General features: G+C 41.6%; 1 protein-coding gene across 1 annotated transcript in view; it reads right to left on the reverse strand.

Annotated features, from left to right (window-relative positions):
• Positions 1–2,282: 2,282 nt before the first annotated feature.
• The window catches only part of LOC145994429 (uncharacterized), a 36,708-nt gene continuing 21,167 nt past the window's right edge, over positions 2,283–17,823 (reverse strand). The window contains exons 2-4 of the mRNA XM_083130559.1: positions 7,416–7,548; positions 4,372–4,526; positions 2,283–2,459 (exon numbers count right to left, since the gene is read on the reverse strand). Coding sequence (XP_082986685.1) covers positions 2,288–2,459; positions 4,372–4,526; positions 7,416–7,548 — 460 coding nt within the window. The 3' untranslated portion in view covers positions 2,283–2,287. The remainder of the gene's footprint in view (positions 2,460–4,371; positions 4,527–7,415; positions 7,549–17,823) is intronic.

Genomic DNA, 17,823 nt, shown 5'->3' on the forward strand with positions numbered 1-17,823 from the left:
ACAACACGTCTGGTCGAGACAATTCAATTTCTAAAATGTTTGTATTTTTTTTTCTTAAAAAAATGCAAAATACGTTTTGGAAATTTCAACCAACTTATATAACTAGATTGGTGAAACCTCTAACTATTGTCATTTACGAACTCTTAATTGAAATCTCCATTGTTATTTTTGACTTAATTTTCAAATTTGCCATAACCAAATTACCACAAGGAGATGGCGGTTCCTAAATGTCAATAGTTAAATACATATTTCAGTGAATTTCGCAGTTTGTGTTGCTAGAAGGCCTTCGTCGTTGCAAGTCACTTAATCCATTCACTAAGAAAAGAGAAAAAAATTGCGACGTACTGAAAAAAAGTTGTCAGAACATATTCCATCATCCGTGAGTTTCAACGTTTTGCTCATAGATGGCTCTGTCGTCGCCTATCAAAATTCCAACATTGTCGTCGCCTATCAAAAATTCCTCGAAAAGCATAAAAATGGCGACCGGATCTGGGAAACGGTGAGAGATAACTAGAAAAATCTCCCCCGTTGACCCCCTTGTCGATTTTGTAAGCGTGCGAAATTTGGTGGTCCTGAGGTCAAGGGGTTAAATTATTTTTTTTCGATCGCTCGTAACTTTCGAAGGGAACATGTTTTTTTTTTTTCTTTAACATCCTCTGTCCTCCCTGACTGGAATTGGCATAGGCCGTCATGGACCTTCTCTGAAAAATTGCCAAGTCCCGTGTTAAAAGAACCTAAAATTTCAAATATCTCGAAAACGGTGGGAGATATATATATCGAAAAATATATCGAAAAATCTCTCCATAGGTACCCCTTGTCGATTTTGGTGATGCTGAGTATGTTTACCAAATTTGGTGGACCTAAATTCAGGGGCAGGGAGTCAATTGCTATTTTTTTTTTCATCGCTCGTTACTTCCGAACAGATGGTCGTCTTTTCTGCTTTAACATCGTCTCGGTGTCTGGAAGAAATTCAAAAATGGCAACCGGATCTCGGAAACGATTACACTTGATCAAAATCTGTTTTTGGGAATTAGCAAGGACATGTGATACAAGAAAGAAAATAATAAACGCTTATATAATATATGTATAAGTAGCCTGAAAGGGGACAAGATATAATTTATTTTCCAACAGCAACTCTCGTACGAGATGAGGATCTACTTTCAGGCAGTTTTAAGAAAAAAGGTTTTAGGATAATTTAAAAAAACGCTTATGTAGGTTTAGAAGTAGCCTGAAAGAGAACAAGCTATCAATTTTCGAACTACAACAACTTTCATATACGTGGCGGGTATGAGATAACACCCAACTTTCATTGACTGAATTCCATCGAATTATCTCGCACAGCACATTTAATTCGGGTAGGGGAATCGGAATTTAACTCGCCGGTCGAGAGTTTTCAATGAGGAAAAATTAGTGGCTGTGCTGGAATCGAAGATTCCTCTCTACTAATGAGGGAAAATTAGCGGTTGTGCTGGATTCGGGGTTTCCTCTCTACTATAGTTTAGTCCGTAAAATATCGTAAAAAAGTCCCCGTGACAGGTTACAACTGGAGTGAAAGATATCGACCTGTATGTTATCTAACTCGTGAAAGATCGTAAAAAAATAAATAGGTTAAGTTATATCACGTAAGATCGTAGCATACCTACAAAGGACGAGGTAGGAAAAAACCGAGTAAAGGTGAAGATTGTACTGGAACGTCGTCCAACACCACAAAATCCACAAAACAATCGTCACAATATGATATAACTGAGGCTAAATCCATAGAAAAAGAGAGATACCTACAAAGGATGTTGCAGAATCCGCTAATACATACTACTTTTATTTGGAGGATTTTGTACAGTAAAATTAACTTATGAAAATTACGTTTGTCGATTAATTTAAGCCACTCGACTTTCGCAAAGTATGGTGTCAAATGCTCTGAATATTTTAGATCGAATACGAAACGAATGCAGTCGTTTAGCTTGCTCGTGATCTCTAACGAAACTGAATTGGCAACATCGCATTTGCTCCACGTGGCCTTGACAGGAGCTGTCAGTTCCTAAAACGGACGCTATTGGTTGGAAAGGTTTTAGGGGTTTGAAGTAAAGTGGCGTTCCAACCAGGACTTGAACCATACAACACAGTTAAGCTAGAGTTTAAAGCACGATGCTTGGCTATAAATACAGATATCACATTTGATATTACCTAAACCATCAAAGAATTCAACGAAACTGTAAAGAAATTACTAGATATGTAAATTCACAAAGAAAACTTTATATTGATACATAAATAGATGCCATTGTGTCACAATTTAAGGGTGGGAAGGAAAACCAACTGCAGCCAGAACATCCTCCAAATTGGCGCTAAAGGCCCTGTGGATATCAAAAGAGCCATCTAGTAGCGCCCTTAGTAGGGAACCAGCCACGCCGTTAGAGACCTCTGGGTGTTGGGGGTCCACCCAGGAAATCTGATAATTGTACAAGCTGCAAAAAATAGAAAGCTGCAATAGGTCTAGCTGTATAATGAAGCCTCAGTAGCCTAAGTGAAGAATCAGACAATTTTTGTTTTGCACATATTTACTTGTCATCAATTGAAAAATAAGTATTCAATTACAGTGGTAATTCAATATAAATCGAAAGTTAAATATAAATATGGAAATCAAAAAATATATATACACACTATATGTTATATACACATAGGATATATATATATATATATATATATATATATATATATATATATATATACCTAGCTGATTGCCAGGCGTTGCCCGGGTATTGATTTATCCCAATCATCTATTAGACAGGATAATAATGAATTCCAACTATAGTTTAAAATAAATTTTCCTCGTCACTTTCTGGCATGAAGTTGCCTTGAAGGTAGGCTAACCCGCCGCACTGTTCAGTATATTTGGTTGCCTTGCTCTCAGGGTAATGTCACCAATTAGCTTTTCCCACCCCACCTCTAGTGGTGCCATACGTGTCTTACCTACACGGTATTTATTTCCAGATTGTAAGTGATATGTGTACCAAGTTTGGTTGCAATTGCTCCAGGCCAGCGAGAGTTATGCCGGAACAAACATACATACATCCATTTTTATATACGAGATAGATACATAATAACTCGTGGCGGAACAGCCCATTGAGAGACCGGGCCTACATACCGACTACCCACTCACTCACTCAAGGTGTGACAATGTCCAACCAGTTAAGGGGTGACGTGTGTTCAGCACGACGAACCCCCAGTCTTTCTTGTGGGTTTTCATGACCAAGTTGCGCTATTCAAATCTGAATTGCAAAGGTGGCAGTAGAAGTGTAGGTCCGGTAACTGTATTTGGAGTCAGTAGAAAATTTTGACCAGCTTTAATACCCAAATATACACAAATCGTTTGTATTCTTAGCTACACTGTCAGTTTCAAGTCCAACACGCGAGAGAAGGTTTTCAATATTAAAGAGGTTAAAATCATTGCTTCAAAATTCAACGGGAGCTTCTCGACGGAAGGACCTTGCTCTGTTAATTGTACGGTCACCGACAATAAAAATGGGACACCAAGATCTTGAAATACTCGCTTCTCTGCAAGGTGTTGTGTGTGTTGCCTAACTATGCGGCAATAAGTGGATTTTAATAGCAAATTTTCAATGGCATCATCTACCAGCCTCGTAGAGTTATGAAACACACAAAACGCCTTATAGGCCAGCGAGTATTTCAGGAACTAGGTGTACCAGTTTTATTGCCGTTGTGGATAAGAATATTGAAATCAACACCAATGATGTCAATTTTCATTTTGTAGCAAGGAGGAAAATACCAGGGTTGTTACAGGCCCAGGAATTTTAAATAAATTCAATTCCGGTCCAGGAGAGAAAATCAGGACGCGTAAATGGGTTCTGGACCGTAAAGAACCTTTTTATCTGTAAAGTATTTCAATTCGGTCCAGGAACCTTTTTTCCCGCATCAATTTAAATACGGTCGAGACACCTTTTTTCAGGAACAATTAAAATACCGTCCAGGAACATTTTTTTAAATGTAACAATACGCATCTTGGACCGAATTTATATTGTGCGAGAAAAAGGTTCCTTTCCTGTAGCAGAATCCAATAGAACCCATTAGAAATTATGGGTTCATGGCTCTTTAACAACCGTGGAAAATACTAGTTTCAGAATTGTGATTCTTATTGAATGTGGAGGTGAAAATACCTTTTTAAAAAATACTTTTCTGTTCATTTTATGTAAAGATGGTACAAGTTAGTAAATTTTGGCCTTCCATGAGTGGAAGATTGGATTTTGATACCCTGATCACATCAAAAGTTGATCCAAACGCTCTCACGTGACCTACATATAAGCCTATCCTAAGGGCTGTATATGAAATAAGAAAGAATGAATGAATGAAAGCACTTACTCGAACACGTGGAAACCAGTCATGAAGTAGACCCAGTCGTTGGCATTGTAGTCAGTGAGGAACCCCATTTGAGAGCTGTTGGTGTGGACTGAAGCTGCGATGCTACCTTCGTACCTGTAGCCATCATTAATACGAACGGAGAAGTCGTAAGTCACCTGAAAGCAGTTGGAAGCAATTCTCAGAATTCAACTGAAAATGTATCCATTGGTCAACATCATCGTTTGGTCTTAGGGCAATACTATACTCTATCCGCGCATAGCGGCAGAGAAGGGGGGAAATCGAGTGGGGGAGCGAAGCAGTACACGTTGGTGCGATGGCTGGTAATTGCAGTCGATTTTCCACTCCAGGCAATCCCGTTCCCTCTCACGTGTTCTTTGGAGGAACCGTGTCGCGTCACTACTTGCTCAGAGACTTGTTTTCGTTCGCTTGCTCCAAAGATACCTGAAACAGAGTATACTCTATCCTAGGGGTGTGCGCAGTAAGCGAATGGAAACAAGTCCTCTGCGCAAGTGGAACTCGAGAGTGTTCGACCAATGAACGCGTGAGAGGGAAAGGGATTGCAGCTAGCAGCCGTTTGCAGCAGCGCGCACTGCTTTGTTTCACCCAGTCCCATTTCCCCTTCTTTACCATTTGGCGTGGTGTTGCCCCACAGATTCATGGCCGATAATGTTATGTAATTGTATATTTCTTAGAATCGAACTAAGCATTAATTACGTTCCTTTTAATGATGTTGATAAATGGCTTCTGTCCTGGTATAATTGAAGCGTAGAAATAGCCTCAGAGACAACGCACCCATTTTCGTTTTTAATAAACAATGTTACATACTTGGATATACAAGCAAATAAACTTGTTTCAAACATAATTAACAAGGCAACGACGCTAATGTAAAATTGAAAGTTTTAGAATAAATCTAGAGGATTTAGTAGATGAGGAACATAATGAAATACAGAAAAAGAGATTGGAATTAAGCAAAAAACACGATTACAAGAAGAATTAAATGAATAAGTTGAATATAGGCGTTGAAAACGGATAAAGAAATTGTTGTAGCATTTGAGTTAAAGTGAGGATAGTTTGCGATTGACATCTAGTGAGAAGATGTGAAACTACACTGGATGTAAATGCTTGCATAGGCGGGTCTCCCTTATCACACAACGCTAGGACAACTTTGTGTTCTGACATCACCGAAAAAAGCTGTAATTGTTAGGTTATGCTTTCTCTTAGCATAATTAATACATTTTCTGTGTATTTAAGCTAAGAGAACCTAACCTAATAACTTAGTCATTCCTCGTCTGACGTCGGAACAGCGTTGTGCGATAAGGAAGACCCTGCATGGGCAGGTGGAAGCATTTTCTCACTTATTGCACAAAACTCAAACACCATCTTCGTTGTTGAGCTAACTGTAGCGTATTTATGCTAAGGGTTTTAAACAAGTCTATCCACGAAAGCATCCCGCGCTTACGTCAGAAGATCTAGTACTACACAGAAGCTAGATAATGAATACATCCTGTTATATATCTATTCTTAGGGCCTCTCCGATGGCGCAGTGGTAGCGTCGCCGCCTTGTAATCAAGGGGTCACGGTTCGAGGCACAAGTGGTTCGGATCCCACTTTAAAGTGTAGGTCCAGTCCCGATTAGCCTTACTGTGCATAAAGTGGAGTTAAAACACAACTGAACAACAAAATATCTATACTTAGAACGTCTTTTTAACAATTTGTGTGATATTGACAATGCAAATAGTGCTACATAATATTTATATTATTATTACGTATAAATTATATTAACGTATTAATTTAAATATTTATATTATTATTATTTCTGAATCACTGGTTCGGATCCCCCTCCCCCCGTAATATATTTCAAGATACATTCCTGGATGAAGAATCGATAAAACATGGAAAATATGTTTATGAATGAATTTTAAAATATTAACCATATTACCCTTCCTTTAACCAACCTGTGTGGGGTCGAAAGATAACACGAACTCCAAGAGCAACTCGTCGGTTTCATTGTCGTACGTAGCAATGGTGTCGTGTCGCCCACTCTCGAGATGTTGGCCAATCCGAAAAAGATGCCGTTGGTCATCAAGAAATCCACTATCTCCACTGTTCCGTCAATCTGGGGAAGAAAGGGACAGGATTTTTCCTCATAACAATCTGCTTAGCGAAAAACAGTGTAATGTTTTTACTGTGCCACTATTGCAAGTCCCGGATTGAAAGTCCGCAGTATTATTGCACTACCATCAGTACGATTATTATATTTAAAAGACGAAATTAATAAACCCATTGTTGTGTGCGGTGTTGCCACGTTTCACGTACATCTTTACTCTGTTGAATAAAAATCCGTATAAAATCGGTTTCGAAATGTGAATTGCCATTAATAATAGATTTTGAATACAGAGCTTCAAAACAAGAGCAATATTGTAGGACTACCCAATACTAAGAAAACGTTGTTTTGCAAAATTGATGATAACGGCTTTTTGGACAAATTTTAAAAATCTGAAAATTAAGAATTGTCTTTTATACCTTTCTGCCTCCACCATACTAAAATGTCATCACAATCAGACCGCCCGTTTTTCATTTATAGAATACCAAAGACAGCGATCGTTTCGAAAACTAAAAAAAAAACGATTCTTTTTTGTTCTCGCGAGGGTAAAAGATAAAAAGACATACTCGAAAAATAATGTTGCTTAGCATAGAGTAACGCAGAATTGAAAACGCTAAATTTTGATGTAATCCGTTTTATACGTAGGTCTACTGGTTAATTTTTAATTGGAGTCCAAACTCTGGTATCTATAATTTTTAATCCAATAGTAGTCTACTCATAAACATACAGTAGGGAATACTAATGTATCGCACGGGAAACTAAACATATGAGTAGGGTAGGTGGAGTGAGGCTATGAGAAAGGCATAATATCAGGTTTTCAGACATGACTTACACAACTTTCCGGTAGGTCTATGTAGATCCGCCGGTGTGAAAACAGAAACAATTCCACCAACTTATTCTTACTCAAATTCACTGAGGAAGCTAAAAAGATTCTACTCACTTCAGCCTCGAAATGGCCATAATCATAAACCAGGTTAACGCTGTCTCCATTTGCTTTGAATATCCGTGAGTACTCTGCCAGGAAGTCATCCACATATGTATTGTAATCGGCTTCTTCGACTGACGGATGGATTCTGAAAAGTAAGTCATTATTTTAGAGCCTTTCAACTTTTAAATATCTGAATTCCTTTTTAATTATTTATCAATAAGTTATCTGCAAATATAATTAATGAATTTCACGATAATCAAATTGTCTATTGCTGTTTTAATTAAATATCTCTTGCATCCTGTGTCTTTATAAGGACTGGAATTGCCTTCATGTTGTTAGTAGATGAAGTCAGAGAGTTCTGGGCCCTCTATTGAGGCTCGGTGAGGCTCGCCTTAATGGATTTGTCTCGTAAGGCAATGAGCCTCATTTGATGGCAGTGTTGCCAGCTGCTTACTCGAAAAAATCACCAAAAGTTTTTTTGGGTCTAACGTAGCCTCAAGCAAGGAGCTGGCAATCTTGCTTGAGGCTCGCCTTAATGGATTTTTCTTGTAAGGCATAAGCTTTATTTTCTCGCAGTGTTGCTAATATTTTACTCGAAAAAATCACCAAGGTTTTTTTTGGGGGGGGGTAAACCTAGCCTAAAACAAGGAGCTGGCAATCTTGCTTGAGGCTTGTTTTACAGTGCATAAAAGCAAGAAGCTGGCAACCTTGCTTGAGGCTTGGAGAGAGAGAGAGGGAAGAGTTAAACAACCGACAGCTGCCAACACCCACCCTAACCTAACCTAACCTAACCTAACCTAACCTAACCTAACCCACCCTAACCTAACCTAACCTAACCTAACCTAACCTAACCTAACCTACTCTAACCTAACCTAACCTAACCTAACCTAACCTAACCTAACCTAAAGCAAGGAGCTGGCAAACTTGCTTGAGGCTTGCCTTACAGTGCATAAAGCAATTTTTGCCAACCTAACCTACATATACTAAACAAGAAGATAGGTTAGGTTAGGTTAGGTTAGGTTAGGTTAGGTTAGGCAACAAACATATATACTGCCGTAAAAGAGAGGGAGATATGGGTGGATGGTAATATAGTATGTGTGTACGTGTGTGCGTATAATATGTAGCATTATTAACTAGAGTGTGTTGACAATTTACTTACAACTAAAAAAAAATAGAGATGCCAACTTTGCTGTAAGATGAAGAGAGAGAGAGAGATTTATGGCTGGCAACGGTGGTGAGCGATGTCCTCTTATTGTAAATTTTTTCCAAGTTCCAAAAAAAAAAAAAGAGAGAGGCCAATGTTTATATATTGTGATTTTTGTAAACTTCTCTCGGGGAAACGATGTGCCACACACGCGTGCGCGCTTATGTATTGTGACGCAAACAAACAAACAAAATAATAATTGTTGTTTTTTAAGATTCCTGGCCCCTAACCCCGCCAGGGTGCGTGGTGCCCAACCCAAAAAGGTTCTAACGGCTGCGGCTCTAGATAACCGCACCTCTGTAGGGTTTCACGTGTTTTTTTTTTCCCCCAAACTTCCATGAAACCCTACAGAGGACCTCCGTAATGCATGCAACGTGTACTAACGACTCTAGTGTTATTTGATGTTGTGATATTTTTGGATATAGAGTTTTATTGTGAGATATAGATAAAAATAATTATGTTTATTATAATATTTTCTTGATGAAGATGGAGAATATGTGTGTGTTACAAATAAAGTTGCATGCTTTTTTTTTAGTGTGTGTGTATGTGTTTTTGATGTTTCGGCAGCATCTGAAACGATAAAAAAGAAATTTTATTGTTAATTTTCACGTGTAAAAAAACAACAACAAATTTTTTTTGTGCAAGTTTTCTGATTTGTCTCGTGCTATAGTGCAAAAAAGATATTGTAACTGATAACTAATGAAATTGATATTTGTAACTGATCTGAACTAGTGAAATTCGTATTGTGCTATTGTAACTGATTGTGCTAGTACAAAAAATTTCTTATTTGTGCAAGAAAAGATGTTAAAAAACTTGTTAAAACTGCTCTGTGACCCTCTCGTTCTTCACGTCGTAGGCGAAGGACTTCTCTGCAATCAGGATGACACTGCATAGGGTATCCTCGGGCAAGGCATCGTGGAACTCGCAGACGACCTTGATGTTGGTTCGATCGTTGACCACAACCTTCTTTCTCTTAGATGTGTTGATGACGGTCATGGGTCTCCGTGCTTTGAACTCGCTGGGCGTGTAGTACATGTCCACGCTTCCCTCGGTCACGCGTTTGTAAGCCGAGAACGCTTCGTAAAGTTTGAGGTAATCGTTTTTGGTCACGTCGAGGTTGTAATTCTCGCGCGGGAACACTTCGTTGCGCCCATTCTTCAGATAAACGTTCTTGATCTTGCAGTCGTCGAACTTGCTGGAATCTTTTTCCTGATTCTTGTCCCTCCCGGTCTGAAAAAGCACTACGACGAAATCTGGCATGTCGAACTGTATGTTGTTGAACTGCGTCGTCACGTCGAATTCCATGTGACTTCCCGACGCCATCTTCTGCACGCACTGGTAACCGTGAAAGTGAATCGACACCTGCGGACTTTTCAAGATCTCCGCTTTGTACTTGAGGGCGTAGTTCGTTTCGTATTCCACCACCGGCATTCTCAATTCCATGCTCCGGATGACGCATTTCGCCGCTTCGGGTAAAGTGTTGGCTATCGGCGTGGTGCCGTCCGGACCCAAAGTAGCGTATCGCATCAGTGCGTCGTTGTCGTTGGCCGCTCTTCGAAACGTGATCCTCAGTCCTCCCTTCCACATGATCTCCTTGTAGTCCGAGAAGAAACCAGGCAGCAGACGCATGGGAAAAAGCACAGTGTGACTTCTCGTCGATATTTTGGTCCCGGCTTCGAATCCCCCGGCCTGGTAGTACGCTGCGTCCGTTTTGGATAATTTCAATGTTCCCACTGCCGTCGACGTGATGCCTGGATAATCTATTCTGTCGATGACGGTGTTGTGTTTCCTCACCTCCACCTGCGAGAACAGGTGAGGCACGAAGTTGTCCACGAGTATCAAGTTTGCTGCTGCAGGAAACGCGTCTCCGCTTTCTTTCTTCACCACGTCGAATTGAAGGTAGAGGTCCGCTCTGTGAGGATGAATAAACCCGTCGCCTACGTCCACGTCGTATTCGATCTCCCTGTTCGCTTCGTTCAGATTGGCGAACGTGCGACGGTTGGGAGGGAAAGATTGCAATTCGTAACTTTCGATTTGCTCCATTTTACATGTATGGTTATTTATTATACGTTGATCTCCACGATGGCCGTCGTAGTGGCACCTGCGAAATCCACCACGTCTCCTTTCTCGTTCGTCACCACCAACTCTATGTCGTCTATGCGGTTGCGACATACTGGAAAATAGATCGGCGAAGAGGGCGTGTAGATGATCGGTTCCATGAACTCGGAACTTGGTTTGAAAGTGGCTATGATTCCCGTCTGCTTGTGACTTCCTAACAATCCGTCCGAAGATTTCGTGATCATGCCTTCCGCCACGTTACAGTGTACGTTCAGAGTCTCTATGGCCAAAAATTTAGGAATATTTGTTGCCGTGTGCTTGATGCCAGCTTCGAGTTTTGTGTTGTTCTCGAAACCTAAAAGTTCTCCCATGGTGCCCAGGTCCACGGTCTCCGTCGCGGATAGAATTTCCACTCTGTGAGTGACCGAATTTTGAGAAAGGTACGTGCCTTTGGGTAATTGAGCTTGCAAAGTGGAAAGATTGTATTGTCCTGGCGTGACGACGATGTGTTCGCTTCCGACGCTAATTTTGTTGTTGTGCTGCGTGACGTTAGGTATGAGGTACATGCTGTAGAATGCACGCAAAGCCACGGATTTAGGATAGACGATGTCGTCGTGCAGCGTGAGTTTCAAGATTGAAGATTCGCTCGTGAGATGGAACACGCCCATCCTAGTGATGCTGTTTGAGGTTCCACAATGCTTTCTGGAAATCCTCGATCGTAGGGTTATTTATTTTAGAGAGAAACGCGAGTAGTGTATATTGGTTGTTTCAACGCAGTACTTTGTAGGTATCCTCTTTTTTTATCAATTGAATATCACTTTTTGACATACTTTGACAATTTTTTGTCGATGTTTTAGCGTTTAGCGATGTTTTAGTACAAATTTTCACTATACTCATTTTTTTTCCACTCATACTTGGTAGGTATATTATGATCTTACGTGATACAACTTAACTTATCCTTTTTTTACGATTATTTAATTTTTTTTACGATCCTAAGTGATATAACTTAACCTATCATTTTTTTTATTTATGCACTGTTTGAACGTCATCATTTGAGGATCATATTTTGTAGGTATTTTTTTTTATCAATCGAATATAAGTTTTTGACATATTTTGACAATTTTTTGTCGATGTTATAGCGTTTAGCGATGTTTTAGTACAAATTTTCACTGCACTCATTTTTTCCATTTATACTTGGTAGGTATATCACGATCTTACGTGATACAACTTAACCTATCTTTTTTTTTTACGATTTTTTAATTTTTTTTACGATCCTAAGTGATATAACTTAACCTATCATTTTTTTATTTAAGCACCGAACTAACCTACAAGGGACTCTGTTTGTTTTAATATTTCAGTATTATAAGGTTTTCACAAATTTTATATAACCTAAAATGTGTTGGATGTTGATTTTTAGTATGTGGCAATTTTTTATGAATTTTAAAACTGTTCCGTCACCCTCTCGTTCTTCACGTCGTGGACGAAGGACTTCTCTGCAATCAGGATGACGCTGCATAGAGTATCGGCAGGCAGCGCGTCGTGGAACTCGCAGACGATCTTGATGTTGGTGCGATCGTTGACCACCACCTGCCTTCTCTTAGATGTGTTGATGACGGTCATGGGTCTCCGTGCTTTGAATTCGCTGGGCGTGTAATACATGTCCACGCTTCCCTCGGTCACGCGTTTGTAAGCCGTGTAAGCTTCGTAAAGTTTGAGGTAATCGTTTTTGGTCACGTCGAGGTTGTAATTCTCGCGCGGGAACACTTCGTTCCTACCGTTCTTCAGATAAACGTTCTTGATCTTGCAGTCGTCGAACTTGCTGGAATCTTTTTCCTGATTCTTGTCCCTCCCGGTCTGAAAAAGCACCACGACGAAATCTGGCATGTCGAACTGTATGTTGTTGAACTGCGTCGTCACGTCGAATTCCATGTGACTTCCCGACGCCATCTTCTGCACGCACTGGTAACCGTGAAAGTGAATCGACACCTGCGGACTTTTCAAGATTTCTGCTTTGTACTTGAGGGCGTAGTTCGTTTCGTATTCCACCACCGGCATTCTCAATTCCATGCTTCGGATGACGCATTTCGCTGCTTCGGGTAAAGTGTTGGCTATCGGCGTGGTGCCGTCCGGACCCAAAGTAGCGTATCGCATCAGTGCGTCGTTGTCGTTGGCTGCTCTTCGAAACGTAACGCGCAGTCCTCCCTTCCACATGATCTCCTTGTAATCCGAGAAGAAACCAGGCAGCAGACGCATGGGAAAGAGCACCGTGTGACTTTTCGTCGATATTTTGGTTCCGGCTTCGAATCCCCCGGCCTGGTAGTACGCTGCGTCCGTTTTGGATAATTTCAACGTTCCCACTGCCGTCGACGTTATGCCTGGATAATCTATTCTGTCGATGACAGTGTTGTGTTTCCTCACCTCCACCTGCGAGAACAGGTGAGGCACGAAGTTGTCCACGAGTATCAAGTTTGCTGCTGCGGGAAACGCGTCTCCGCTTTCTTTCTTCACCACGTCGAATTGAAGGTAGAGGTCCGCTCTGTGAGGATGAACGAACCCATCGCCTACGTCCACATCGTATTCGATCTCCCTGTTCGCCTCGTTGAGATTGGCGAACGTGCGACGGTTGGGAGGGAAAGATTGCAATTCGTAACTTTCGATTTGCTCCATTTTACATGTATGCGTGCCTGGATTTTCTTGACCGTCCAAGTTGACTACTCCGCATTCTCTTTTTTTAACGCTTGAAGGTAACGAGTCGGACATGAAAACTCCTCTGAAGTGTTTGATTTGTAACGGTCCGATCAGAGATTCAATGTCTCGGTTGGTGAGTGCTTCTGTTTCTTTTTTTTAAACTTCTTCATCACGCCCTTCCCTTTCTTCTCCATGGCCAGGTTGTGACGTTTCTGTTCTTCCAATTCCGCCTTGTTCTTCTTCGAGTCGATGACGGTTTTCGCGATGGCGGCGCTACCGCCGGCCAAACTTCCAACGGCCCCCAATGCTGCCAGGATGGCCGGGATGCTGAATATGAAACCTCCGACCTTTTGCTGTTTCCGCGAACGCTGCAATCTTTTCAATTGAGGTGTGCTGAGCAGCAATTTCATTCCGTGTCCTTTCGACAAGCAAGAACGTTTCTTCTCGCGTTGTTTCTTGGTGAGTAACCCATCGAGGGCACCTAGATTTTTAAGATTGGAGTATGGTATCTGGTACACGACACCCTTGGGCTTCATGTTGATGCTCTATGTGTTATTTTCACGGTATGTTATTTATATATATATTCTGAGATTTTTTCTTGTGTAGTTTTTTTACGGTATGTTATTTATATATTTTCAAGGCCTCGCAGTCGTTACACAAATTCTATTACGTGCTTCGTTTTCTTGCCAAGAAGTTCCTTTGTCCCCTTGTATACGATTCGAGTTTTGTTCTCGATTAAAATAGATAGCTTCTCGTCGGATAACATGTTAGCGTATCGATCTGGTAAAAATAGACTGTATTGTGCGTTGAGCAACAGGCGTACCTTGGGACCATACTGGGTAGAAACGATTGAACCGGAAGTTATCGTGTAAGGTTTGTCGACTTCTAATTCCTGAATTTTTACATACTCGACTGACAAATTTAGCATTTGTTTTAATGCTTGGAGATTGCTCATTTTTTCAGTTGTCACAGTGTTAGAGAGAAATGTAATTGCTTTTTTTTCACGATGTGTGTTATTTATATATACCGAAGATTATTTTTTTACGATGTGTGTTATTTATATATCAAGTTTTTTTTTTTACGGTATGTTATTTATATACCCCACCCCAATTTTTGTTTCGTGTTCATGGCGATGGTGGTACCCAGTGCGGCGACCCGTTCACCCAGCGATGCGTCTCTGCTCACGAACCTTTCGAAAGCTGCATGTTCCAATTTTTTGTCTGCTTCGTGACGTGCGTCCAGATCCGTCTGCGTGGTGTTGTAGGCGATGTCGTGATCTTTGCATGCCGCGTCCAACGGATTCACACCCTTGTCTCCTCTCTCCAATCTTTTCTCGAGTTTGGTACCCGGTCCGCAGTACTGGTAGCCAGGTAAATGCATCTCGAAAGGTAACTTGTTGATGATGTCGTTCACGAGTCCTTTTCCTTCGGCCACGTTCCAAAATTTCGGAGGCAGCGTGTTGATGATTTTGATCAGGTAACCTATGCCCTTGTCGTCGTTCACGATGAAGTTGGAAAGTTTCGTGCTGATCATGTCCACGATGCCAACCTTCTCGTTGTAGAAATTACGGTTACCTGCATTCTCTTCGCCGGCTATCACCAACAATCGGTCCACGAGTTTCCTAACGTCGTCCACCCAAACGAATTCTTTGGGTAACGTGTTGTAGCGTTTGACGCCGCTGCCTGTTTTGACCTGGTTCCAAATCGGTTTGATGAGATTCCTGTACTTCTCGCCGCTGCTCGATTTCACCCTATTCTGCGAGGCGTCGTTGTTCTGGTACAAGGCATCCGTCATGATCAGAATTTCCTTGTAACTTTGGTAATCTTCGTCGGTGTAATCTTTCGGCTGCTTTTTGGCGACGAGTTTTCACAGTCCCACCGTACCCGGATACCTGTTCCAACTATCCTTGTCGCCTAAATTAACTTTAATGTCGTTGCCTTCGAAGGTCACCTTCGATTTCCCAATCTTCCACACCACACCGCCGCCTTCGCTGGTTTCCATGCTGGGATACAATCCGAACACTTCATCCTTGTCGAATTTCCCCGTGCTCAGGTAGTCTCGTGCCAAAGGTCCCAACTCGATTTTATCCGAAGACGACGTACTGCCTATGGCTCGACGTCGTGCCGGTGCATCCTTCAGTTCGAACGGCGTCGAAGGAATGCTCGAAATAGGCGTGGGTACGACGTAACTTTTAGCTGCGAGCGGTACGAGTTCGTTGATCAAATTTTTATTTTGTTCCGTGACACTTTTAATTTCTTTACCTAGACTGCTGATGGCATCGATCACGGGTTGATCCTGACGTTTCTTCTCTTCGTAGAATCCGCGATTCTCGGATTTCCAACCTTTGAAGCGTTTTGCGAGGTAATCGCGAAGCTTGAGATTTTCGTCTTCGATTTTTCGTTTCGTCATGACGTTATTTATACACGTCGTTTCTCACAACGTTGCAACGTTTAGAAAGTCGTTGATTTTGTTTCTGTATTTTCCATCGTTGGGTTTCCTCGTCATGTCGATCGTCGCGAATCCGAAATCGTCACCGTTCCAGCAAGTAGAGCAGCAGCGTTCCGAAAATTGATTGTAGTTCATGTCTCCGCCTACGTAGTCATCGTACGCGTGCTTGAGGTTGGTGTGATCTTGACGAAACAAACATATGAAATTAGCGTTGTCGCGTACTAACTGTTTTGGAATTTTGGAAAACGTTTGAGCTAGGTAGAAGCAATCCATTCTTTTGTGACGACCTTGCGTGAAAAAGTTGCGAATTTCATTTTGATTTTCCAGGATGGCGTCGTCGAACACAACGACTGAATTTTCACGACAATCGTCGAGTGGTTTTATTTCCGAGGCGAACGTTGCAATGTCCAGACCATCGTACAGTTTCATCAGTTGCTGGTATTTGGATTGCTCCAAACTTTTCGAGAACACGTACAGGTGCCTGTTCTTCCAATCTAACCAATTCGGTGCGAGGAGAAAATTGTCCACGAGCAGTGTCGTTTTCCCACACCCCGAAGGACCTACGATCAGACAGCGGATGCTGTCGGGAAGCAACTCGCCGTTCTTTTTTTTTCTCTTTTGACTTTCCGGATCCGGTAGACGCTTCACCACGTTCCACGTACTCACAAGATCACTTCGTCCGCATCGATCCAACTCTTTTCCGGAAGTCCCAGCCATTTGACCAAAAGTTTGTCACCTTTCCTACGCAATACTTTCTCGATGAGGTACGTGTCGGGGTGTTTTGTTTTAGAGAGTTCCTCTTCGTAAAATCTTCCTTTCAAAATCTCGCCGCTACTATCTTTTATTATATACGTGTGTCGGTTTCCAGGTAGAACTCGAACCACCGTAAAGAGTTCCGTGCTCCAATTTTTTGTGAATCCCTTCTCGAAGGTGCGTTTGAATTTGCTGATCCTCACCTGGTCTCCAATTTTGTATTTAGCTTTTTTTGTCGTGGGTGTGTACTTTGGACAGTAAACTGTAGAAATTAAACGCTGCTCGTCGGACTTGGTAACGTCGGCTGGCTTCATGCCTATCGTTCTGTGTACCGTATCATTATAGGTGTCGACGAGTTCCGGCAGGATGTCGACCCATTTGTAATTTCCCCGAAGCGTGAATCGTTTCCACATGTGTGTTTTCAAGGTTCGATTGAATCTTTCCACGATGCTGGCTTTGATGTGACTGAAGCTCGAATAATGTCGAATCTTGTGTTTTTGAATAAATTTTTGGAATACGGCGTTGTAAAATTTATTCAAAAACACAAGATTCGACATTATTCGAGCTTCAGTCACATCAAAGCCAGCATCGTGGAAAGATTCAATCGAACCTTGAAAACACACATGTGGAAACGATTCACGCTTCGGGGAAATTACAAATGGGTCGACATCCTGCCGGAACTCGTCGACACCTATAATGATACGGTACACAGAACGATAGGCATGAAGCCAGCCGACGTTACCAAGTCCGACGAGCAGCGTTTAATTTCTACAGTTTACTGTCCAAAGTACACACCCACGACAAAAAAAGCTAAATACAAAATTGGAGACCAGGTGAGGATCAGCAAATTCAAACGCACCTTCGAGAAGGGATTCACAAAAAATTGGAGCACGGAACTCTTTACGGTGGTTCGAGTTCTACCTGGAAACCGACACACGTATATAATAAAAGATAGTAGCGGCGAGATTTTGAAAGGAAGATTTTACGAAGAGGAACTCTCTAAAACAAAACACCCCGACACGTACCTCATCGAGAAAGTATTGCGTAGGAAAGGTGACAAACTTTTGGTCAAATGGCTGGGACTTCCGGAAAAGAGTTGGATCGATGCGGACGAAGTGATCTTGTGAGTACGTGGAACGTGGTGAAGCGTCTACCGGATCCGGAAAGTCAAACGAGAAAAAAAAAAGAACGGCGAGTTGCTTCCCGACAGCATCCGCTGTCTGATCGTAGGTCCTTCGGGGTGTGGGAAAACGACACTGCTCGTGGACA

The sequence above is a fragment of the Lepisma saccharinum genome, chromosome 10 (genome assembly GCF_977018435.1).
Source record: "Lepisma saccharinum chromosome 10, izLepSacc3.1, whole genome shotgun sequence".
Taxonomy (NCBI): domain Eukaryota; kingdom Metazoa; phylum Arthropoda; class Insecta; order Zygentoma; family Lepismatidae; genus Lepisma; species Lepisma saccharinum.